The 26,489-nt window shown below is 39.9% G+C and overlaps 1 protein-coding gene across 1 annotated transcript; it reads left to right on the top strand.

Annotated features, from left to right (window-relative positions):
• Positions 1–1,241: 1,241 nt before the first annotated feature.
• Positions 1,242–5,016, top strand: LOC120575215 (transcription factor Sox-8). The gene is made up of 3 exons (XM_039825900.1): positions 1,242–1,938; positions 2,280–2,515; positions 2,676–5,016. The coding sequence occupies exons 1-3, from the start codon at positions 1,523–1,525 to the stop codon at positions 3,428–3,430; spliced, it is 1,407 nt and encodes a 468-aa protein (XP_039681834.1). The 5' UTR covers positions 1,242–1,522; the 3' UTR covers positions 3,431–5,016.
• Positions 5,017–26,489: the final 21,473 nt, after the last annotated feature.

The following is a 26,489-nucleotide window of genomic DNA, read 5'->3' on the forward strand; positions in this document are numbered from 1 at the left end:
ACAGGGAGGCCAGTGATAAAAATCATCCCACAATACATGAACACAAAGACACCTTTAACAAAGGCAGTGATTCAATCTATCCTCTTATCTTCTCTGCTCTTTATATCTTTAGTGTTATAAAAAAAGACAGCCTTACTGGTGGTGAGATGTGACTTATGGATCACAAAACAAACAGCTGCTGAACTTCCTCTTCTGAATTTGGGAAATCAATCAAAGCTATATTTGGGCTCGCACAGGCCTGTAAAGTTGTTTTTGGTTATCGACGCAAACACACATTTGTTAGTCGATTCAGGAGTGAGAGTTTCTGTTTCTTGTGTCATGATCATTTATTAAGATTGGACAGACATAAAAGGCTTAATATGACTCACTGAACTTGCCTAAAAAAACAGTGATGAATTATTGTTATAAGCAATTATTAAATTTGTTTTTTTACTCAAAGAAAGAAATGCAGCCATTAGTTCTAACTAATGAGAGGGAGGATCATCTTGCCTCTTTGACAGTGAGATCTGTCAGACTTGACATTAATTATATAATTGCTATTATTTGCAACCCGGCTGCAAATTAGTGTGTTACTTAGTTTTGACACATTTGCCATTTAGGTTTACATTTTTTTTTGTTACCTAAAAAAACTGAATATCAATCTTTTTACTCTCTGCATGCCACAACAAAGTTGCGACAGTCGATTGTTGTTTAGAGTCCATCTAACTTCCTCTCAGAAAAAAAAAAAGAAATCATAATTTTTTTTAATCTACTTTTGGCATTTGACATATTTCTTATGCGTGGACTATAGACAGCAAAACATAACTTCATTATTTCCTGCCATTCTAAATGTGTTTATAACATCAACATATACAGTATATTTTAGAAATGAAATCCTTAATATCAACCGGAAAGCCTATATTGCAATAATCATACTACCAAATGTTAGTTATTTGTTGAGTTACAGATTGCATATGTTTACATTTTCTGTATTGATAATAGCGAAATATTATACATCCAACGTTTTTTTTTTTTTTTTTTACATTTGAGTAATTTCTGAATTCAGTACATTTACTAACTAACAGCATTATAGAATTGTTTGTCACACAACGTGTCACCAATAATAATAAAAAAAAAATAAAAAATCATAACTAAGCCCACATAAAAACCTGAACCAATGGCGGGCAAGTGGTGATTTGTTCCAGCCAATCCCAGGCGGAGGGTGGAGTGACGATTTTAAAACTCCAACTCAAGTTGCTGTAACGTGTACCTCCACAGCTCACATTGTAGATCACAACTTTCACGACTGCACCTCCCATGACAGCATAGGAAAACAAGACTAACGAAGCCAAACAAACAGGGAAGCAGAAGGAAAACAACGGACTCGCATTGACTGAAATTGTTAAAGGAATTTACTGTGGCGCACCGTGCGTAAAAGGCGCACTGGCCACTTTGCTGCGCGCTTCAATTGGTAACATTTGCCTTTTGTTTTTAATTGAAGATTGCTTTTTCGGATTTTCATCCCCAAAGGGCTGAGAAAGTAATGTTAAAAATGACAGAGGAGCATGACAAATGTGGCAGCGACCAGCCGTGCAGTCCATCTGGTACAAACAGCTCCATGTCCCAGGACGAGTCCGACTCCGATGCTCCGTCCTCACCAACGGGCTCCGACGGCCAAGGATCCCTGCTCGCCAGTTTGGGCAAGAAACTAGACTCGGAGGATGACGACCGGTTCCCAGCTTGCATACGGGATGCCGTCTCTCAGGTCCTCAAGGGGTACGACTGGTCCTTGGTGCCTATGCCCGTGAGGGGGAACGGATCCCTGAAGAATAAACCTCACGTCAAGAGACCCATGAATGCGTTCATGGTTTGGGCGCAAGCGGCCCGCAGAAAGCTGGCGGATCAGTATCCACACCTGCACAATGCCGAGCTGAGCAAGACTCTGGGAAAACTGTGGCGGTAAGACAACATTTTATTTGATTTTATAAAAAAAGAAATGCAGGGACAAAGAGAGTGTTAATCAATAATATTAAAAAAAATTACAAAAAAGTAGATTTGGGCACATTACATTAGCAGCTTTAGCAATTACATAACAAATATCTATTGATTCAATTTCGAAAAGTTTAGATTTTGAATGTAAATGATTTAAAAGAAATAAAAAGGGTCATTTTCTTCTGACCTCATGACAATAAATAAAAAATGCTCTAAAGTCACTAGAGCCATCTAACCATTTCATCTTTTTATTTTTGTTTAGTTTGACTGCACCCATTTTAATGTTTTATAATTTGTTTTCACCATAGTTTGCTCTCAGAAAGCGAGAAGAGGCCATTTGTAGATGAAGCAGAGAGACTCCGGGTTCAGCACAAGAAAGATCATCCAGACTACAAGTACCAGCCCCGGAGACGGAAGAATATGAAACCAGGCCAGAGCGACTCAGACTCAGGAGCAGAACTGGCACATCACATGTATAAAGCTGAACCAGGAATGGGAGGACTGGCAGGGATGACTGATGGACACCACCACCCTGAACATGCAGGTATGATGTCAAATTTAACCGAAGAAATAAGAAATAATGCATCAAACACAACTAGTTTTTGAGTTTTATTTTAGGAATTCCATATTTTTTGGCTGTTGTAAATAGTTTGAATCATGAGAGTGATGAACCTTCACGCTTTGTGTCTGGTATTATTTTTCAGGGCAGCCCCATGGTCCCCCTACACCGCCCACTACTCCCAAAACAGACCTGCACCACGGGGTGAAGCAGGATCTGAAACACGAAGGCCGTCGTCTTGTTGACAGCAACAGGCAAAACATTGACTTCAGCAACGTAGACATCTCTGAGCTCAGCACTGATGTCATCAGCAACATGGAGACCTTCGACGTGCACGAGTTTGACCAGTACCTCCCCCTCAATGGCCATGCCTCGGGCTCCTCTACCCTGCCTTCAGACCACAGCCACGGCCAGGCTCCAGCCCCTGGTGGCCCTTACATTCCCTCATACAGCCATGCAGGCGCCAACGGGTCAACGTGGAGCCGCAAGGGCACCATGTCCTCCTCTGCTCCCTCCACCAGCGAGGTGGGCCAGCACCGGCTCCATATCAAAACGGAGCAACTGAGCCCCAGCCACTACAGCGAGCACTCCCACGGGTCACCCTCACACTCCGATTACGGCTCCTACAGTAGCCAGGCCTGTGTCACCTCGGCCACATCAGCTGCCTCGGCTGCAGCCTCTTTCTCCAGCTCCCAGTGTGACTATACTGACCTCCAGAGCTCCAACTATTACAACCCTTACTCCGGCTACCCCTCTAGCCTCTACCAGTACCCCTACTTTCACTCATCCAGGCGGCCCTACGGCAGCCCGATCCTTAACAGTCTGTCCATGGCTCCTGCCCACAGCCCCACCACCTCCAGCTGGGACCAGCCCGTCTACACCACGCTGTCTCGACCCTGAGGGGACAAGAAACAGTCAGTTCGCACCAGAGACTCATTCAGATTGATGCACTACTAATGAAGGAAGTAAGGAGCAGGTGGAGAAGTGTGCAGTAGGCTTCCTGTGACCATTTGAACATGAAACAAACAAAAGAAAAAAGTGCCTGCTGATTTTATACAAAGTTATATCGCTGCGATGAAAACACTGACTTTTTTTTTTTTTACACAAAGACAAATTGTGTTGTTGGTGAGCCAAAACTCCTCCATGAGGACATGTCGCCTACGCCTACATCCTGTACATCCCCCATCTTTTCCAGTTTAAGATTGTACGTGTGTGAACATTTGAGGTAAAGCAAAAGGCCTGCCACCGAGTCAGGTAGGAGAGAAACGCTTTGGCTCAATTCTGTTGTGAAGCAGATGGAGAAGCAGGAAACATTGGAGAACGTACATGGGACCGATTATGTGAATTTGCAGTGAAATTTACATTAGTGGCCAGAGCTATATCGCACCCCATTTGCATCTGTCGATCAGTCTTAACTAAATGGCTCTTATGAATCTTATAGTGTCATTTTGGCATAAAAGTCTTATATGTATTTATGTTCAAACATTATTGTTTTTCTTTTGTTCTTAAGTAGATGAACACATGTAATGTGGGTTTGGTTATTTACAGTGCTGTTTGGTTTTTAATGAAAAAAAGGTCAATGAAGTGAAGGACAATACAAGTACCACAATTTCAATATCATTCCATTGAAGACCATTTTTCAGTAACATCTCCATTCCAAGCTGCAAGCAGACAGAGCTGGCCTAACATGCTCGCATAGGACAGAACAGGTGTATGAAAGCTATGCTTGGCAAATTGCGATTAGTCATGATCTAGGGTTAAAGGAAATGGGGTAAAATAACACCACACACTCTGAGTGACATGTCAGCTGGACCTCCTGCATACGTGGATGAACATGTAGGCTATATGTACATGCATCTGTGTGTGTGTCAGGGAGATAAAGTGCTTCTGTATGTGTGAGCCATTTCCTTGCGAGAGAGATACATATCCCATGACGTAATACACACCAAATGATACTTAATCACCTCTTCAAATTATCTTTGAATTCATCCGTTACTCACAGAAGACTGTTTAGGGTTTAAGGAGGAAATGAAGAGTGTGTGAGTATTTGCCCATATTTATCTCATCAACCATCAAGTGGCAACTCACTGCTGCAGTCTCAAGCAAAACGTTTTTGTGCCTTCTAATGCTTCTTGTCAGTATTTCAGTATGAAATTGAATTATTAACATACTCCAGGCAGCACACAATCAGTAATCAACACCAGAGAATCCTACAGTTAACCTACTCCTGATTATATCCTTAATTTGATATCATTCCTTTCAGCCTTGGTTTGTAATGTTCTGTGAGATGCTGTATGCGAAACGTACTGAGCATCGAGCTCTAACTTTTGTCCACGGAACTGTGTTTTGTATATTCTGGTGTATAATTTTGAGAAAGGCTGTGAAAATTATTGTTGTTATATTAACTAGAGTTTCATTCATACATGCACAGCTAACACATTTGCTGGCCATTTTTTTTTTTTTAATAAAAAGGTACTTTTTCTTGATATTTGTCTTTCTGTCATTCTTATTTACGTCCATATTGAGCTTCAACTTTTTGTTCGTATTTCTTTAATATTTGTAAACTATTTGTGAAAAAAAATAAACAAATAGAATTAATTGCATTGAAGTTTGCCTTTACGCTGGATACCAGCTTGTCTAACATCTGTATTGTGAGCTACAGCTGAGAGGGGAGACCAGTGAATGATTTTATTATTCTCAGTTTTCCAAAGTGACAGTAATAAACCTTCACAGTAAATTTAACTTTACTCAGGTGGACATGTAAGTCTATCAATGACTTTTGCAAAATGAAAAATACATCTTGCTGTAGAGCTCATACGCTTTTTATCTAGTCAGTTTTTGAAGAAATATACAGGTGTTAAAAAAAAATAAAACTGCCATGTTGCAGCAAACAGCTTAGTGCCACTCTCATAACCTTCTGACCTTACAGGGCCTTGAGTTTATATGTGGCTATAGACGCATCAACCAAAATATTAAGTTCAGATTTCTTCGTTAAACCACCGACAAGAGAGGAATGAGGAGAGATCCCATCTCTGTTGGTTCAGCGGGTAGAATGCTCAAGTTGGCCCTGGCATGCATGCCAAGCAGCCGTCCCTAACCAGCCCAGGGAGAAGCCAAGTGCCAGGGCCGCGCTGCTGAATTTTAATGATTCATTATGCTGTGGAGGGGCTCCATTGTGTCCCTTTATCCGGAGAGCTAGAAAGGAATTAATTGGACAGAAAATAGAAGGGCAAGGGGAACTGACAAGCCATTAAGAGGGTGCTGAATGGACGATTAGATGCACATGGGGGAGGATTTTTCCCCCCTCGCTGTCTCATATCACAGTGCTCCACAAACAACAAAAAACCAACAATAACAACCACAATGACCACCAGACCAAACTGTAGAAATCATATCAGCGCACATAATCTGTAGATAATAAAAGAAGATAATACCACAGCAGATGGGGTGTGGGTGGCTCAAGAACGACTTGTTGTTTTTCTTCCCTCAAAGTCTTTTTTTTATCACCAGTGTTTGCCAAATACTTTCAGGAGGAACTCTTGAGAAAGAACAGGAGTGAATAAAAGTGAGGCAAAAAGGCTCTTCAGGGTGCTTGGGTCCTGTTTCCCTGGAACTTGTCCACAGTTTCTGATTGGGCCTCTGGAAAGCCTTACTGTAAATAGCTAAAACAAAAATGAACTGGAATGGGGGTCTTCAGTATACTGAATGAAGGAATGAATGAATGAATGAATGAAAATTTTTACGCTGCATTTGCAACTTTGCCTGAGAAGAACTGCACATTTATAGACAAAAACTCACATCGGGTACAGTGTACCATACAGTAGATGCCTACACCCACATAAACTCTCCCATGCACATATATGCAGAAATTGGAAATGAAATATAATTTACAGTAATTTTAACACCGCCACACTGAGGCTTTGCTACATTCCAGCTGTCACAGTTATTGTTTATGAAGGAAGGGCGTTATTGGCCGAAGTGGGAGTCGCGGTCTTGGACCCGGAGGACATAAAGGGGGAAGGCGAGATGAACCCAGTGAAACTGGTGCTTCCACCACCTCACCACATCCCATTGTTAGGAGCAGGATAACTCGCCTGGTAATAGTCTTATCCTGTTTAATGAGCCTGGCTGACTCAGGGCATGTTTCGGGGAAAAAGAGGGAGCTGGGAACTGTGAAAACTCTGAGAATGTGAGGCTGATTTGCAAGGGAAATGAAGTGGACATAAAGCTTGGTTATTGCTGGCCACTGAATCAGCCCAGCCTGAGTCCACTTGATGCACCGAGTCTCTTTTAAGTTCTCTGAGCCAATGTCTCATCATTGATGGCATTTTCTTTTGTCTACAAAAAGAAGAAAATATGTTAGCAAATAATAAAAGGAGTTCTACAACAGATGAAGTGACAACACTTTATAATAATGGTACATTATTTACAATGACTTCATGCATGAAAAAGCATGAATTCATCATGTAGTACTACCCTTATTTCTGTATGTTGCTTCCACCACAACTGAAATGTATCGATCATTCTCATACATTTAGGTGATGCCTTTTTGAACTAGAACTACTTTCTACTTTATGTTTATCTACGTTTATTTCATTATAAAATATGCAACAATTTGCAGATAACATTGTGACTAAGAGATTTGCACCTAGAACTTTAACAACATATATATCAATTCAAATTGGTATACAGTAGATTCTTTAAAAAAAGCCATCTGACCCACTTGTTTGCTACAGTATGTCACACTGTCTCCAAAGCAAACACGTTCAACTAAATTCTAGCCACTTTGCCCAAGTAAATGACTTCCTGAGGCTTATTTTGCCTTGTCTCCTTGTTCTTCTTACTAAATAAAATGACTCTATTTTGTTATTGGAGTCTCCAGTGTTTGCTGGCATGAGCAGGCCAAGCAAAACAGGGTGGCAGACAGAACCAACGTCGACTTCCCCAGTTCCTCACGGATGGGCCCGCAGAGAGAAGAAGGGAGGAAAGCACAGTGCCAACACTCTGGCTCTCGAAATGCCACTAAATTTTTGCTGGCTCCTCCAAGGTAACCTGCGATTGGCCAGTGATACTTACATCAACCAGTTCCTGTGAGGACCTGGCGCTAACTTCAATCAGTTTAGCTACTTGTGTGTCTGAGAAGAAAAACAGAGCTTCTTTCGAAGTGTCTGGAAGTCCAAACCATAACGGTTTTGGTTTAAATGTCTATAAAATTGCAGTTTGTTTGTGGTTTAAGGGTTGAAATATATATTGGTAAATCAAGAGGGATCAAAATAAAGCTCTTTGAAAACTTTGTAATCAGAAAATCTTTAAAGCTGGTGCTTCAATAAGGCATTGAAAACAAATTCCATTTTGAAGTAAATCTGTCCCAGTGGAGTGGCTGATTGTGGTTGTTTACTGAAAAGATAATCAGAACTGGGTCTAAAACTATTGCAAATAATTCTCAGTGTCTGTTTCAACCTGCTCTGAGTGCCAGATGGGAAGGGATAACTGCACTACGGAAAGTCAGAGATTGTCAGTTTACTTTACTTTTCTGATTAATGAAACCTACTGGTAGTCATTATAAAATTTGTTAAAAATCACACACTCATAAAAGTATAAAAACAAAGGTTTGATATTATTATTTTGCCAAAAGTGGGGTTTATCAGCACTGTAAAAGGGCGAGAGTGATGGTGTTGAAACAAACAGCCACCACAGGTGGAGTGTTGCTAATTTATTTATTTTCTAGAAGGGAGAAAAGAATGAAAGAATATTGAAAAAATACAGCAACAATTTGACATCTGGTCATGTTGTGTTCTCTGAACAGTTGTCCACAGTCTTTCACTATCTTTTTTTCATTTGTTCTCTCCTTTTCACTTCTTTCTTGGCACATCTCAATTGTGAATGGGGTGGCAGCATAGCTGCTCATCTTCTTTCCACAGCTTTAAGACTTGTTGATTAGTAACTATGGCTGTGTTTTCATTGTCACAGCTTTCTGCTTTTGATACACTGTGGCAGGATTCCATCCTCATGTACTTTCTCCATCTTTACTTGAAGTCATTTCAACCTTTTTCCCTTCACACTTCGTGTCTGTTCGTGTTCGAGTGTCTTTACGATCCTGTGTTAGTCACACTGGGAAGACGTTGATGATTGACGGCCGCTTTCTTTGTCCCCTTTGAAATGCAAAGGAGTAGAGCTTTAAAAAAGACAAATTATCTGAAAATCTTCTGCTCATTATAAATAAGAAGCTATCAAGAATTGTACAGTATGCAGCCGCAATGACATAAGTTGTGGGTTATTGAGACCCACAATCATTAGTTCACAATTTTTATTTCAATGAGGGAATCTCTCTTCTGGCCATTGTATTTAATAATGATGAATTAGCATATTACTGGCACCCCTACACACACACACACACACACACACACACACACACACACACACACACACACACACCTCTGTCACCAGTGACACAGGAGAGAGAGAGAGAGAGACAGAGAGAGAGAGAGAGAGAGAGAGAGAGCGAGACACACACACACACACACTGAGCAACCATCATGTGGGATCTTGTAAGACCCTGGATTATTAGTGTGGGAGGAACATTTGCCACAAATCTTTCATGCTACTGATACACAGAGGTAGTAGAGGTAGAGACAAAGCAAGGGGAGAAAATGGAAGAGTGACAAGAAGCCAACAGAATATGATGACGAGAGAGGAAAAGAAAGAGGATGAGGAGGGAACGCAGAGAAGGCTGGGAAGTCTCAGGTAGACAGAAAAGAAAGAAAAATATTTCTTTTATTTCTCTTGTTTGCGGAGCTGCTTGGCAGAAAGTGCGGCAGGGACAGCAGGACCAGAGTTTTAAATGTAGCTCAGTGTTGGCAGAGCCGTGTGTGAGCGCACTCTGTGGGAGCACCAATTCTTGTCGCCCAGCGCAACATGGCGATTCAGACAAAACAGCAGAGCCCATCGAAACCCATTTACCCTCCTAGTGCATATATACCCCACAAGCCTGCGGGTGGATTTTCTATACTCACTGGCTGAATTCTCACAAGCCCATATACTGTAGTGCCATGAGGAATGCATTTTAAAACCCATGTCTGGGATGCCACACTTTCTCTGATTTCTGGGCCGTACTTAAAACGGACAGTACACCGCAACATATTAGATGACCATTGCAATATTTGTTTAATACACATATGATCAGCAACACATGTCCATCCTCTCACACTTGATATATTTTGTGGTATGACAAAGAGCAGGGGAGAGGGGAAAAATAGGGAAGAGTTTGTTCTCCCATGTGGTTTTGGCCCATTCTGATGGACTTGGAGCAATGCCAGTCTATCCCTGGTCCAGCCTTTGATATAGATTGGGTTCATTATGTAACTGAATCCATTGTTAAATAATAAAACAATAGTGGGCCAGCAAGAGAGGTGTGTGTGTGTGTGTGTGTGTGTGTGTGTGTGTGTGTGTGTGTGTGTATTGTTTGTGTTGTTTTTGTGGGTCACAGAGGACCTAAAAAGCAAGTGGCTGAAGGGGCATTTACACAACCCACAGTCCAGACACTGAAAAACACTCCTGCTCCCTACTTCGAGTTTAAAATGATCTACACACTGTATTAAGCACAATGATCTCCTGACAGGTTGCCCACTTTGCAGTTGTAGTGAAATGTGTTATAGCATTTAGCAACAAATATTTCAATACTTTGATATTTCAATATTTCAAAGCAATTCATTTACTTGTCTTTTTCACTCTTCTTTTGCATTCAGTCGTTAACACCTCCCAAGAATTACAAATGTGTAGCATCAATCAGATATGAACCTGCTTACCTCGTCCTGGCTGTTTTCTCTTACACAACACAGAACTGTCAACACTTTAGACTCAACACCAAACCCTAGAACCTGATCAGCTTTATTAGGACAAAAGGGTCTGAACAGGATCGCAACAGACACAAATTGGGGCTAAAGCAATCATGACACTTGCTTTCACCCTCGTTCTCTGTCTTACCCTTCTCCTGCTACAGCGAGACCCACTGTGGCCTCAGCTGTAGCGAGAAAGAGCTGGGACTGAGCATGGCTAGTGAGAGTCTGCTGAGTTCATTAAGGCTGAGCTATGGTGAGAGCAACTAACCTCAGCATGGTTGAAAGGTCACCCACTGCACAATGTTCTGACGCCTCAAACTCAACCCTGGGTCCCTGACCATTGTTTGCTCTCACTGGCAAGGAGAGGACATATAGGCCCAGCACTTTGCTTTACGATGTTGGAACAGTGTTTGATAACTGTCACCGCTGTGCTGGAGACCAGCAGTTTGATTTGACTGCAGCAGCTAAACGCTGCTCGATGCAAATGGTTACGGCATGTTATATTTGGACCAGTAGAAGTGATGATGATTTGAATGTATGAAAATGAGAGCAGCGTGTTTGCTGTTTGAAGGCAAGATATTATAAGGCAAGCTATTAGAGGGTGAAAGATAAAACATGCACAAACTTCACGGTCGTGCTAGCTTGTTGCCATTGCATCACTCCAAACTTGGTGTTCTGCGATGTGAATGATGTGAGATGGAAGGGATGACTCAGTGTAGGTAAATGGTCAAATGTGGAGTTTGTGACGGGGTGGGTCGTCCTTGACCACAAACAGCAAGTAATACAAGACTGGAGTATAAGCCTGGAGCCTGTGGTTTCCAGTCCTACCTTTCTCTACTCCATATGTTTGGCTTGGTCCTGCTCCATTATTTTTTCCCACATTGAGAATCAGCTTGACAACAGTCAGTGCTCAGGGACAATTATATTCATGATATTTCATAGAGAAGGAACAACGATGTTTGACAGCACTATGTTGACTTTTCAGGAAGGCCACGAATAAGCATAACGCGTAGCACTCAGTAAGGACACCCACAGCCAGAACCCAAAAAAGTAAACCGCCTGGTTTGGGTTCAAAATCAACAAAAACCTGAGATCAAATGTCTGCCTGTCATTAAGCAGCTTCCTGGTTGTGTACTCATAAAAACACTTAACAAAAAGATTTAATAAAACAAATTTAAATCTCACATACTGAATGCATAAATTTCCTCATGACCACAGATAAAAGTCTCTCTTATAAGTCTCTCCTCAGTTCTTTAGCCAAGAGTCAAAAGAAGAGATCCAACGCTCCATTATCCAAGTCGTTTTACGACCCACTTCCAGTCACATGTCGCAACCCAGCTAGCTGCATCACTCTTAACTAAAAAAAATCTGAAAAATCACCATTTGTCTTAGTGACAGAGCCATGATGTCACATGGTTATGAAGTAAATGGCAGTGTCAAATTTTATAAAAGGTCTGAGAACAACACATGAGAGAGAAAGGCAGAGAGAAGACCAAGCTGCGAGGCGGGTGACGTAGTGAACTTTCGCTTGTGCCAGAAAGGCAAACTATTCACTGTAGCAGCTAATGAGCGTGAACTTTGACCCCTTATAGGCAGGAGGCCTGGTGCTAGACTGCCCCTGGTACTGCCGGACAGTTTTTTATGGTTTTGCGGAAGAGGAGTGGGCTGCAAAGAAAATGGTAAAGCTTTCCACAGAACAAGAGAGAATATATGTTGCTAAAGAAATGGATTTCATACTCTTATTTCAGAACCGAACTCCAGCTATATCTCCACTGTTTTTAAATGATCCGATTAGAAAGGAAGTTTTATTCTTTTTGCAGTTGCTGTTGAACTTGTGCTAATTTGATCTGGATGTCTTTATAGAGTTAGAAAATCTATCATGATCTCTCTTCTGCTACATTGAATCACAACTGCCAAAGATTTTGTACAAAGGTATGCATAGGAAATACACAAACACAGCTAGTCAGGTAGCTAGCATTTCACTTCCTGGCAGTGTTGAAGTGGGGTAGGATGGTGTGCAGGGATTATATGATCAAATGTGAAAAGTGATCTGTAGTTTGGGGAGTTGACTGGTTTTTAATAAAACAGATCCTTCACTGCTTTGCGGTGTGATATCCCTGAGAAGAGGTGCTCTCGCTGCTGCAGGGGCAGGAACAGGGAAACTAGACAGGCCGGCTAACTGGTGAGGGTTACTGGAGGTCAGAAATCTACTAAATAACAGACAAAATCACTGGATTTGGCAAATAATTTAAGGCACTTCTGGATAAAGTTTATCCAGAAGTTTTTCAGCAAAAAAATAAGGGTTGTTTAACATCTCATCTACAGTACTTGAAATAATGAAGTTGGTTTAGGTATTTCCCAGCAGGCAGGTGTACTGGTGTAACTTGTTGTCTGTATTGTGCTTAATGGCATGTGTAAGTGGAACAAAGCCATAATTAATATTATTAGTTACATTAGTGCTTCTTGCTAACAAGTCAAAATATCTGCCCCGAGAAAGGTTCTTGGGAAAAGTAATGTGAAGCATGGCTGGTACTGTATGTATTTAAAATCTGGGCCAGGTGAGCAAATCGAAATTTCTACAAAATTTGTTTCAAAAGCATAAATTTTATTAAATATATATATATCACACTTCATCTGTACAAACACTCAAAGCCTCCCTCTCCCCCAAATTCAAGTTTCAATAGCAAAAAATTGATTGACTGAATCAAATTCTAGTTCATTGTTTTCTTTATTTTTTGGTCAGATGCCTTCATAAACCCATTTGGGATTTTATTCAACACTTTTTTTTAAATGATGATATATTCTGTTTTTTTTGTTACATGTCTATATAGAGACTAACTTACAATGGATTTTTAGCCCTGCACCAATGGGGTAGCTGCCTGTATTTATGCTGCTGATTGTGGTTACTCAGGAATTCTTTTCTCAGTTCCCATCATTCTTGACACTAACCTCTCTCTTTCTTAGCTTTGCCTTCCTTCCTTTTCTCCAATTATAGGGTGCATAATGCATGTAAAGTCTGTGTGTGTGTGTGTATGTATGTGTGTGTGTGTGTGTGTGTGTGTGTGTGTGTGTGTGTGTGTGTGTGTGAGTGTGTGTGTGCATGCCTGCCTGCACACATGTAAATGTAGCCGCTCTCCCAGGATGGGACTAATCCCGGGGTGGCAGGAGTGCAGGGGGAGACAGCACATGTGCAAATCTTTCAACTGCGGTTTGCAATGTTTAGTCTTGCTTCGTCAGCACTTCTTGAACCCGGTCCAGAAAAGCTTTCAATCGCCCATAATTCTAGACTCCCTCCGCATCCTGAAGCCCAATCACCCTCTCTGCCCAAAGGACTTCCCCATCACAACATAAAACAACAACAAAATGAATTTAACAAAATCATCATCAAAATGTGATGTTGATTTCCCTTAGGAGGTAAAGAAAGAGTGCTTTTGGTCTTGTGTTTTTGCCCTGCAGGGACTTTCCACATATCACTCATGATCTTTCATCACAAGGCAGGTTGGCACCACCATACTAGACTAAGGTATCACTTGCTTGTCATTCCAATTTCTCTCCCGCCTCCCTCTCTCTTGTCCTCAATTCTCCTCTAAAATATCTTAAGAGCAGCTGATTTGACTGGCAAAACAAGCCGCATTCTGGCAGGAAGGTTGAGGGGGTTTCCCCTTAAAACTTTGGGCTACAGTTTCATTGGCGTTCCTGTCAAAATACAACCCACAGTCTAATAACATCAAATAGCATCTGAGAGGATGGAAAGGTGCATGCATGTCACATGCCTGTTTAAAGCTTTAGTGCGTAACTTTTGGATATTAATAAACGTCCGTTACATTCAAGCCATTGCCAAATGAGTTGCTACAAAGCTAATTAAGACTATCAGTGCCACACAACTCTCTCTGTATTTCTCAGTATGGCTGTTCAGAAGATTGTGTCGTCCGGTGACTTTCCCGCGCAAAAGCTAGAGTAAAGATAATTACCTCTTCTCAAGAGTCCATCATGTTTTTTTTTTATCTTCCGTGTCCTCCTTGGCTACGAGAAACTACATGGAGGATGGGTGTAGGCGCGTGTGCGATCACGTAATGCTTGTATCATCTGGATGCGCCAACAGTTTTGTTGTCATTACTTAGAATTCCTGGGGGCGACAGAAACTACGCACTATAGCTTTAATAAAATATTGCTTAGCAATACAAATCAACATGCATCATTATTCTTCTGTTTTGTTTGCTGCATACACTCTTTAGACACACAAAGTAATATTATTTAGCTTTATTATTTATTATATTTTATTTATGAAATATTTGTTGTTTGTTCACTTATGTTCATATGTGTGAATGGACACATCACTCTCATTGCGGGCTCTGCACCTTCCGCTATAATAACACTTAGTTGCAAAACACAGGACAACTGCTCAGCACAGTAATAACTTTGCATCTGTCGACCAACAGATGCAAGGCTGTCCGGTCACCCAGGTCCTCGGTTCATAACAACAGCTGAAGCTCAACCACTTTCCTTGCAGCAACCTCCATGTCACGAGTGGCAACATAGTCTTAGATATCCCTCTAAAGCTCTCCATAAACTGGTAAAACATGTTTGTTCAGCCTTTTACTTTTTTATTGTTCCTAAACAATACTTTTTAACTACCTTTCCATCTTAAATAATTCAATCCATCCATTCAACAATGCTCTGAAGCATGTTAAAATGAAGTGAAGCCCCACGTGCTTTATGCCAATTCACAGACTCCTCATCATAACAACCCTCAAACAATACAGGGAACTAGAAACAGGGCCTCTGGAACAGCTAAAGTGGAAAGTGGAATCAAACAAAGTGGGGAATGTGTGTGTCATCTTCACTTTCCGCTGGTAAATATAAGACCCACAGGTGGTTAAAGCTGCTCTGGAAAAAGGAGATTTCCCCCAAAGAAGAGGCCAAGTTCCACCTGTTCTCCCAGAAACCAGTTACAGCTGAGTAACATGACCCTCTTACCATATGAAGCAAAGCTCTAAATCGTTATGGTTTTAAATTTGTGGCTTAACACTGACAGAAATATATGTTCTTATGGATATGGCATGTTACATAATATATATGATTCTTGTATTTCTGTCATTCAGAAAGGCCTGCAGACTGTGGAAACATATTGAGTAGTTCACCACAAGATGGCACTGCAGCACTTCAAATCAATTCATTTTTTGATCATCTGTTGCTCCACCGAGTGTTCAGAAGAACACATTACACAAAACTTTCCGTATTTACTTCTATAAACTAAGATATATTAGTAACCAAACCTTTAACCTCAATACTTAAATCCCAAAAATGGAAATAGTAACAATTCAATTATCTTTACAATAAAGTGCACAAATCCTGAGGAATGAGAAAGCAAATCAAAAACTAACTGCTATTTAATGGATAATGCGAGTATTTATATTGTGTGAACCCCTTACTAACCACTCACAGCAGAAATGGCAAATTACTGCATTCTATATCTTATGAATGTGAATGAGCATGAATGTTTTATGTGGTTTATTTTAATGAAGTACCGTAAACAATGCATGCAAGCTGAAAACAATTCTTTTTCACTGCATAATTTGCAAAAACAATGAAACTGGGCTCTAGACATGCAGAGGACGTTAGAAATCAATTTGGTCTCAAGACCGAATGAAGATGTGAACTTTGTTATTCTGTAACAGAGAAATCTCAAGCAGTCTAATGCACAATTAGCTCTTTATTATCCAGTAGTGCATGCCAAACAAAAATGGTATCCATTAATTTCCTGGGCTCTGTAAATGATGTCAGCAATGATAGATGATGCCTCATTAAACTCTTATCTTACCAAACTGCCTCCACAATAAGCGACTGTAGAGCCTGGCAACCCATCTTGTTTGCACATTGCTGTTTACATTAGCAAAATGTGGAAAGTTTTATTCCAAAAAACAATCCAGAAGAATGTGTTCTAGTTAACAATGTTGAAGAGGCAAAAAGACACTTTTTGGGACTGCAAATCAAGCAAACACAAGAAAACATATACCAAGGAAAAAAGAAAATGAAACAATGAAGAATACACAACAGGGGAAAGACAAAATGATTACCAGTTTGCAGAATGCAAAAAACAGAATAAATATAGTAACAAACTATTTATTATTATGTCTAGATGATTAAGTCATTGCTGCATTTAAGAACATTTAATCTTCAGAATCAGAGTCAGCTTTATTGGCCAGGTTTGCGTAAACAAACAAGGAATTTGACTCTGGTTAATCTTTGCTCTCCAAGTACAACACTCACTTAACATATAAAGAATAAAAACAGAAAGGAAAGTAAGAAATATAAAAAAATACTGTTAAAGTATACAGTATAACAATACAATAGAATTTACAAATTTGCAAAAAAAATGCATAACAATTGAATTCAAACTGCACTGTACTGTCCATATACTTCCCACAAATGTAAACATGACATCAGTAAGCTCAATGGCTGTGTGCACCCAGCATGTACGTGTTCTGAGCTTCATTGTCAGAGAAAAGAAGAGCTCAGGAGGGAGGAAGAAGAGAAGAAGAGGTGCGAGGACAAAAAGGGAAAAAAAGCATGAACAGAGAAGGTTTCATTCAGCAGTTAGGCCACTGTATAAGGAAAGTGCAGCAACAGCTTCCATCTGAGTCCCTGTTGTCATGGAGACAAGCACAGGATGCAGAAATGTGCATATTAAAAAAACCACACTTTCCTCCATGGGCCATGTGGTCCTCATGGTTTAATGTTTGTTTATTGAGCATATCCCACCGCACAAAACCATTTTCCAGTGCAGTGTTTTTCTGGCTTGTGACACTTTGCATAATAGTGATGAGAGACAGGGACATGCCTATGAGCAGACTGATCTCATGAATTGGCGTATGTATGACATGCCAATTTGTATTCCGTTTTTGCGTGTTATCAAGATGCATAATCGCATTTTTGCGTGTATATCAACGCAAATCGGCCGCCATTGGCCTATATTGCGAGTCCATTTCCGTAGCGAGTGGTATAAAGGAATGGGGGATTGGGTAATAGGATGGGAGGTTGGGTTGGGGTGGCGGATGAGTAAAACACAGGACTTTCACCTGGGAGAGCCGGGTTTGCGCACTGCGTGTTGCGATTTTTTTTTTAAGTTTTTGTTTTTAATAAGCCTTACCCAATGTTTCTTTCCTAAACCCAACCATTTGTTGTTGTCGTAAGCGTGTTTTTGTCGTTATTTTCCGTGTTTTTGTCACTGTTTTGTTACTAAAGCCTTTCCCTGTGTTCTTTTCCTAAACTCAACCATTTTTTTTTCTTAACAGGCTGTGACGTTGTTCTCGCGATAACGCGCAACGTGGCGAGGCCACGTGGTGGGTCTGTTTACATCAGCTGTATCCAGCGTGTATCATACACGTGGATAGCTGAAAATGGCGTAAAATAACACGCCATTTGGCTTTATGAAAGTGGCGTATATATTTACGCAAAGTCATGATGCCATGTTGCTATGAGCCAAAACAATTAGTGCATTTGTCCTGCATTTGTGCATTTCCTGTGCATGTCAAAAGAAAGATCATTAAAAATTCTGAGGAATTACACAATGAAGAGAGGAATTTGTAGAGACGAGTTTGATGATCAGTTTTATCTAAGTATTATTAAACCAAACCATACATAGGCTATACCAAGTCTTTAGAAACTTGGTGCACTTTTTAGTTTTTTTCCACCCAATTACTTATGGATTCTAAAAATGCTATTTTCAAAACGTCTCTATATATTTCCTAGAAGCCTATACAATCTTGTAAACATATTGTGCTGTGCTACACATGGACTAGCCTACTGTAATTGCTCAATGAACTGCATGTACCAAACAGCATGGTAATCACAAATCACTGTCACTGCCTTGTGGAAATACAAGAAATACAAAAACACTCTTACATACCTTAGATTTCTAAAGGCCTTATAAACATTACAAAAACATGATTTCAACTAATAACTAAGTAAAAAACAATAGTTTAAGGAATAGATGGAGTCTCTTTAGACCCGAGGTGTGGGTTTAAGGATTAATAGTCGCAACAGTAAAGCTGAGAACACAACCAACACTCAAACATGATGCAGTTTTCGGGGAATTCACAGCATTTGTTTGGTGACTCACAAGTCATAGCTGGCCATACCTTCAATTTGCCACTTTCAGAGTTGGAGGTGGTGGTTTCAGGACAACAAAACCAGATTAGTCTTATATAATAAAGTGGTTATGTCAGAGAACAACACACTGCACCTACTCCAGGTCAAAGATAACAACACTTCACTACTGCAGCAGCTGACTGGGTGTTCATGACAGCTGCTGCAGTAGAGAAGTGTTGTTTTCTTTCACCTGGAGTAGGTGCAGTGTGTTGCGCTGTAAACTCTGACATAACTGTGTCATTACATGTTTACATGCTAGTATGTAAAGATACAAAGCATCATTTTCTTAGCTCATGTTGTTGTGAGAGTTAAAAAAGAGGCAAATACTGAGAAAGACATTAAGGAACAAAGGATTTAAAGTGTTTAATCATGCTTATCATGTAAATATAAAGGTATCTATTAACAGGGATCTATTCTAATAATGTCTGCTGGCCTTTCTTTAATCCTCTTTTTTAAAATCCTCTGTCAAATTATCTTCACTGTTGTTGTCTTTTGGGCAACAAAATGCCCAATTTTCCAGTTTCTGCTTTAGTCAGAGAGATCTTGAATGGGTGAATGGCTGACACATGGATGTCAAGAGAATTCAAGATGCTCAAAAATGATTAATCAACATGTGACTGCAGCCTCCTGTAGTGTGGACACATGCACACGCACGTACGCACACACACACACACACACACACACACACACACACACACACACACACACACACACACACACACACACACACACACACACACAAACAAGAACCACTTCTGTTAAAACTGCAGATGCCCTCCGAGGACACTTAGGCTCAGAAGGTCTGAAAATGAAGCGTTGTGGTCCACATGGGATCACCACAGCACTTAATACATTTTATTAATTCTAGCCACTATTTAAAGGACTCCACGGCCTATTCAAAAAATAATTATAGTAGTATGATTTAAATGTCTAAACAAATGAATACAGAAATGAAGGAAAAGAAAAGGTGACTTGTTATTGGATAGGAAACTGCTGAAACTACTGAATTGATCACACAGGAAAACCCATACCCTGAAAAGGATATCATTGTTTTTATTATAGCATAAATTGACAAGATTATAGTTGCTTTTCAAACAATAGGTATCATTATACTCCAAGTAAAAAAGAGTTTTGATTCTGATTTTTGATGTATGGTGTATAGAGAAAAAAATATTATTAACTACTAATTGATTCTGTTTTTTATTTCTCATCATTAGGAATCACAATGCATCAGCTAACATTCTCCTTTACTGTAACATGCAGCTAACGGTCACAAGGCCACTAGATGGCACATCAATACAATGCTGCAGAGCAATTAGAGGTTTTTGTCTTATCTGAAGAGGGAGCTTCAAAACACAGCTGAATGCAACATGCCACAAATCCTGTGGGGATGTATCTTCATAAGAACTTTTGAGTATTTATTTATAGTTTCATAACCCTAACCAGAAGTCATCAGGTGGCAAAGTGAAAAGTGAAAAGGAAAGAGTAAAGGTGCAGGTGAGTAGAATTTGACACATATGTATTAGAGCAACAACGTAAGCACAGCTGACATAACAGAACTGACAAAGAGCTATAAATCCCATTTGGAAAGCTTCATGCAGGTACAATAATTAGAGGAGAGTAAAGCATAATTAGAAAAACCATACAATAAATTTAAGTCAGTGTACATATTTTTATGTGCATTGGCATAATATTTGTGCAAAATAATGATGACAGCATATAATGCAATATTAATATACTGTTCTGAAATATGCTGTAATAAAATAAATAATGTAATGAATTAATTACATAGCAAATACAACAGATCAATATTTATAATATGAATGTCTGTATGTTTAATATAAATAAATATAAACATATAAATAAATAAACAAACAAATATTATCTTATTTATGTAAAATATTAGTAAAATATGATAAATAAAACTTTCTAAATAATGGGCCGCACTTTGCCCCATAACAAGAACATCACATGTGGGTCATATTTATGAAACGCTCCTGTGGGTCTTATTGGAGGGTAAAACAACCTATGTGGTCGTATGATTGATATTTTCAGTGGTTGATCTTGAATAACGAAAGCTGCCAACGAATAAATGAATATTGTACCATTCGTCATAACAGTTATTTCCTTGAATAACTTACTAATACATTTTTCTTCTTATCTTCCTGTACATGTATTAAAGAAAGTTCCAAGACAGCACTTTAATTCTGACATTTACCTTTTCAATCTGTGATAAAGCTGTAGTAAATGTTAGAAACGACTAGAACAAACTGAAATCTAAATTGAAACTGAAATTTACTCTTAACATTGCGTATATATTTATATCACAACATATAAAGGCATAGCATAGCATTTCATACTCAAATCCCGTTGCCTGAGATGTTGATTGTATTTATACATGGAGGTCATTGTACCAAAAAACTGGAATATATCACTTGAGATATAATGCATCTGATTCATATACGGAAATACCTACAGGTCCTTATAATGTAGAATGCAGCTGAGCAGGGCATGGGAGGGGTTTGTTTTTTGTTCATGTGCTCCTTATCTTTTGTCAGCACCACTAATTCCAATGTTTTATTTTCACTTTGTGGACTTTTTTTTTTAAGTCAATGACACTCTCTACTAAATAGTTTATAGTATTGCCTGTGACCCAATGTCCGTAGCTGCAAGTCAAAAACAAGTTAGAGCGACAAAACACAATCACAGTGACCTTATGGTTCTCTGGCACATGTCACCATTTCTTTTCAAGCTTGAACATAAACTTTTGTAATAAATGCATCAGAAAATCTCTACTTTAAAGTAGACAGACATAAGGGATGTTTTCTTTAGTCGTTAAATGTAATCCGAAGCAGCTGTTTCTTTGACATCGATTTTTTATATTATTCAGAAACCAAGAGAGACAAACATATTTGTTTGAAATAAGGGCTCGATACCTGCAGCATTTCTCCACAAAAAAAAGGCTCAGTCAACATTAGAATGCTGTTTTTGTTTTTAGTGTCTAATCACTCCTTCCGGGAAATAAACAACACCATGGTTCTGGTTACTGATGGATTTATTGCACGTGTCATCCTTTTCACCGCCATCACGTGCACCGTCATTGGCAATCCACCATCACAACTCTCTGCCTGCATATAACCAAGAGGCAATGAGTTCACTTGAAAATACCCGGTTCAAAAAACAAAAATGAAAAACAGCTTCTTTACGTCTTCGCTCAAAACACGAGTAACTCTTGTCATCCATACACAGAGAATAACTTCTCACCCCATGTGTGTTTCTCCCATTGCACCTTCGACACTCAATATTCATATATATATTATATATATATATATATATTCATGAATAGATTAAATAAATATAACAAAAACATGTTAAATAATAACAGAAATCATATGTATGGCAGTTATAGTGTCTTTAGTGCTGCCACATGGTGTCTGAAAAAGAACACAGGCTGCAGACAGCCCTCTCATAAATAAGACACAGTCAATAGTTGCATTACAGTTGTGCACCTGACTGATCTTAAAAGAAAAGAAAAAGCCCAAAGGAAAGTTGAATGTTTTCTGTGCCAAAGAGTAATTCATTTCCTCTTAATGCCTCAGACGAGACGTTTTGAATTAGTGGGTTCTGCCAGACAAACAAGTGCCAGAGGTGGGCAGTGGGAGCAGTGTGTGCAGCATGGTTTGTTTGCTCTGATGGGGCAGGAAGAAAAACACTAATGGTTTTAAGTGCGTAATTGAAGGCAGGGCAAACAATGTGGCTTTATGTCTTGGCCAGTAAGGGTTGCACCTGTTAACAATACATGGAAATATAAGAAAAGTAACAGTAGCCCACAGGTAAATAAGTGTTCAACTGCTTAAATGAATGAAACTGGAATGGTAACTACGTGGTCCAGCCAACTTTAACTTGATGAACTCCAGGCCTGATTTTTTTAATTCATTGTTTTTAAATTAAAGGTTAACAAAAGTTATCACAAAACAGCACTGTAAAAAAGACCGGAAATGATATTTGAGGGAAAAGTTATCACCAGTGAAAGTCACCACTGAATGCAACATATCAAAGATTAATTTGGGTATTTAACAAATGAATGTTTCTGAACACAGAAACACAAAATACATTGATATGGATATGAATAAAAGGATATATAAAAGGTCTTTGCAGTTGCTGTTCACAAAGTTACTAGATGCCTGTTCAAAAAGGCAGAGAATCTTTTCTATAGCGTCCTACTTAATTTCTCACCTTGAGACCTTTTTATTGACTATATTTCACACTACATTTTATAAAGTATTACCTCAAGACCTCAAGTTGAGGCGGCTCACACCCACCGTGATTGGTCAGACACATTACCTGCAGACAGTCCTCGTATGCGTGCATTCTATGAGTTGCCTAGTGTTCAGCATTCATGTGATCGTTTTGGATCCTTCAAGAGGAGTCTTATCTGTTGATCTTACACTCAAATAATTCATTCATTCTTAGAGTTATGATTTGTATATTTATGGTATTTTTGTTATTTTTTATTATTGATATTTGATATTGTATTGTCATTATTGTTTTTATTACTATTTTGCTGGACAAAAGTGTCTGCTAAATACAATAACCATAACCCTTCCCAAAAAGCTTAGAGTAGTATGCCCTGGAAAAGAGCTAATTAAGCAATTCAAGGAACACTGATGCTTGTATCAAAACTGATTTTATAGATCACACAGACTTTTCAGCTACCCAACAGGCTAGCCGCTAGCATTTTCAATGTAAGCTTAGCAGTTAGGTTACCTGACAGCCACTAACTTTAATGTTACAGCCAAACTGCTTGTTGTCGTTATGACGTGAGGCGCACATAACGCGCGCGCGCGCACACACACACACACACACACACACACACACACACACACACACACACACACACACACACACACACACACACACACACACACACACACACACACACACACACACACACACACACACACACACACACACACAGCCTCCCTCCCTTCCTGAGAGTCCCTGTTGATTTGCCTACTCCTTACCACATCGTTATCTACTCTCTCTTCCATCTTTTCCTCACTCGCTCCCATGGCCCTGTCATGGTCACTCGCCTCCTCCTCGGCTTCTTCCCTGTCATGATGCCGTTTCTGCTTCTCTGTATAGCCAGCCACCTCTCCTCCTCCTCGGCTTCAGGTAATGCTGATGTTGAAGCAGCTACTACAGCCCCAAACATGTCAGAAATTTTGGCACATTTTGAGGAATCCGCCTGTAGATTCTTAATCTTTTTCTCCCGCAATATCTCTGCACCTCCCTTGTGCTTTGGTGGTCGTTTGTCCATTTTAACGTGGATACTAAACTTCCAGCATAATATTACAGCTCGTTTCTCAGGGCCGGGAGGTGTGGCCATAGTGGGATTCGTAAATTTGCGGCCCAGAGTGTGGACGGGGGTTCCTGGATTTGATTGGGTCAGGCCAGTGTCAATAAAGAAAATTAACCAATGGGCCGCTGTGAGTTCTTTGTGGGCTGGCGCAGCCAAAAAAACAAACAAAAAAAGGCCTATTTATCGGCAACTCGGCCCAAAACTGCATCGGCCCACCGGGAAAATGCCCGGTATGCCAGATGGCCAGTCCAGCCCTGGCTACAGATTATCCAGGGAACCGGAAAACTGGGATAACACTCAAGTAACTATATAATTAGGTCTTAAGGATATCAGCACGCATCCTTCACGGGACTTCAATTTGAGATTGTTGTTGTCATTTTCTGTGTATCCTGTTTTCATCTAGTTAAAAAAAACTTCCTGAAAACCATCTAAATATGTCATTTGTAGTTATATAGGCGTTAATTGGAGGTCTTGTCATCAACTTCTAATAAGGTCATCAAACAAATCCTCATTGCTCCCCCACTGCTGCTTTAACCCTTGTGTTGTCCTTCGGGTCCCAGTGACCCGAAGGACAACACAAGGATTATGTACTTCCATTTACTTTGTTGAGAATTGCTCTCTAAACAAGGGTTAATACAGCACCTTAGTTCTTGTTTGTACAGCATTTTGGTCAGCTTAAACTGTGTTTAAATGTGTTCTAGAAATAAACTTTACTTACTTACTTTACAAGAAACAGGGTTTAGAGAGCAATTCTCAACAAAGTAAACGGAAGTACATCATCCTTGTGTTGTCCTTCGGGTCACTGGGACCCGAAGGACAACACAAGGGTTAACTGAATTGTTCACCTTTTTTTTCCTGGTCGCAACCAGCTGTTACAAATTGTTACATCACAGGTCTGCCTGTTCTCATGAACCATTCGTTTAAAAAGCTTCGAAAAATTAAGCACTGTAATTCCTAAGCATTCCACGTTTTTTTTTTCTCTATTCACTATATTGGTGGCCGCTATATAAGAACGCAGTTGGGCGCGTTGGGAGGTGGTCAGGGTGGGCATTGACATACATACAGGACTTTCAAGCCAGAGAGTGGAGTTCGCTTCCGGGGGAAAACTAAAGCCTTTCACCCAGGAAATGTGTTTTAATCCAAACCACGATCGTTTTCCTAGTCTTAACTACTCGTTTTGGTGCCTAATCTTAACTTTCATCATGGCAAAGCACTCATATTTTGTGGACTAAATTTAACTGTAATGTCCGCCGAAACAACCAGCAGCTTGCGGTGCTTTGTAGGCTACTCGGCTCAAAGTCACCTACTTCCGGGTAAATGAACCACCAACTAACTACCGCTGATACAACGGAGGCCTGTAGCCGGCTTCACAAAGCTCTGTAGCAGCTTAAACAACTAGCAACTGCCATTCAACGTCTTGGAGCTCATAGCCGAACCGTCACGTGACCAGCCGGTGGTCTCCTTATTTCGTAGGATATCATATGTTTTGCTGTACTTAAATTTTCGTACGATATCTTGGGAATGCAGATGCGAAGGTTTCCATGATATTTCTCGTACCTTCTTCGTCACTTTGCGTACCCCAGTTTGGGAACCAATTATAATAAATAATAATAATATATACATATATTGAATATTGCATATAAGTATAACACATTGCACCAGGACTTTGCACATTCAACTGTTAAACCGACAGGTAGAGTATTGCACATGTCAATTTAAACCCTACTGTATGTTTACAGGTGGTTTAAACTGATCTGCACCTTGACATCTGAATTTCTTTCCAAACTATTCAAAAACAAAGACCAAAAGCCTCATCCTGACACTAAAAGTGACTTCTGAATACATTTGAGACAGTTGTAGAATCATGCTCAATTTCAGTGGATGCAAACCTCTCTCTGTAGTGCATAAAGTCCCTCTGTGGTCCATTAGGTCAGCCATGGCTACATGTGACACTGCTGTATAAATACAATTGCCTAAAAGTTTTTTAATGAGCAAAGATGTAGGTGCACTGGCTGAGCAAGTGTGATTCAGGTAATTTGTTCCATAACAGCAGGCTAGATTAGTCACATCTATCTCCAGGGCCACATGATCTCCTCCTGCCAGTGTGTCTAATTAGCCCTCCTCAGGAGAGGCTTCTCTCTGACAGACACAGCTATGTACAGATGTTCTCCAGGAGAAATTGCACATGGTATACTAGAGTCCCTTTTACACAAAGTTTAAAAAAGAATAATCTTTTTCAGGAATTGTCAGAAAGGTTGTTGAAAAAAACCCTTTTTATGTGAAAACCCATCCAATTTGAGATGGTAGTGGAAGAGAGGCCAGTTAGCAGGGACTTTGGCTCTCTCTTTAAGACGTAGCTGTAATTTTGTTCAGTACCTGGATGACATCATATTAATTAGGGACATGGCACACAGTGTCTAAGAATAGGCATTTCTCTTCTGTTCAGGTGGCTTCACGGACAGGGTGATTTTTGTGTGACATGATAGATGTATTTCTGGAATCGGAGTAAGAAGAAGAAGAAGAAAAAGAAGAGAAAATAAAGTGGATTTTGACAATATGTAGACAGCAGGCCAGGATGACAGCCACCACACCTGTGGTTATTGACTTT

This window comes from Perca fluviatilis, chromosome 15 (genome assembly GCF_010015445.1).
Source record: "Perca fluviatilis chromosome 15, GENO_Pfluv_1.0, whole genome shotgun sequence".
Lineage (NCBI taxonomy): Eukaryota > Metazoa > Chordata > Actinopteri > Perciformes > Percidae > Perca > Perca fluviatilis.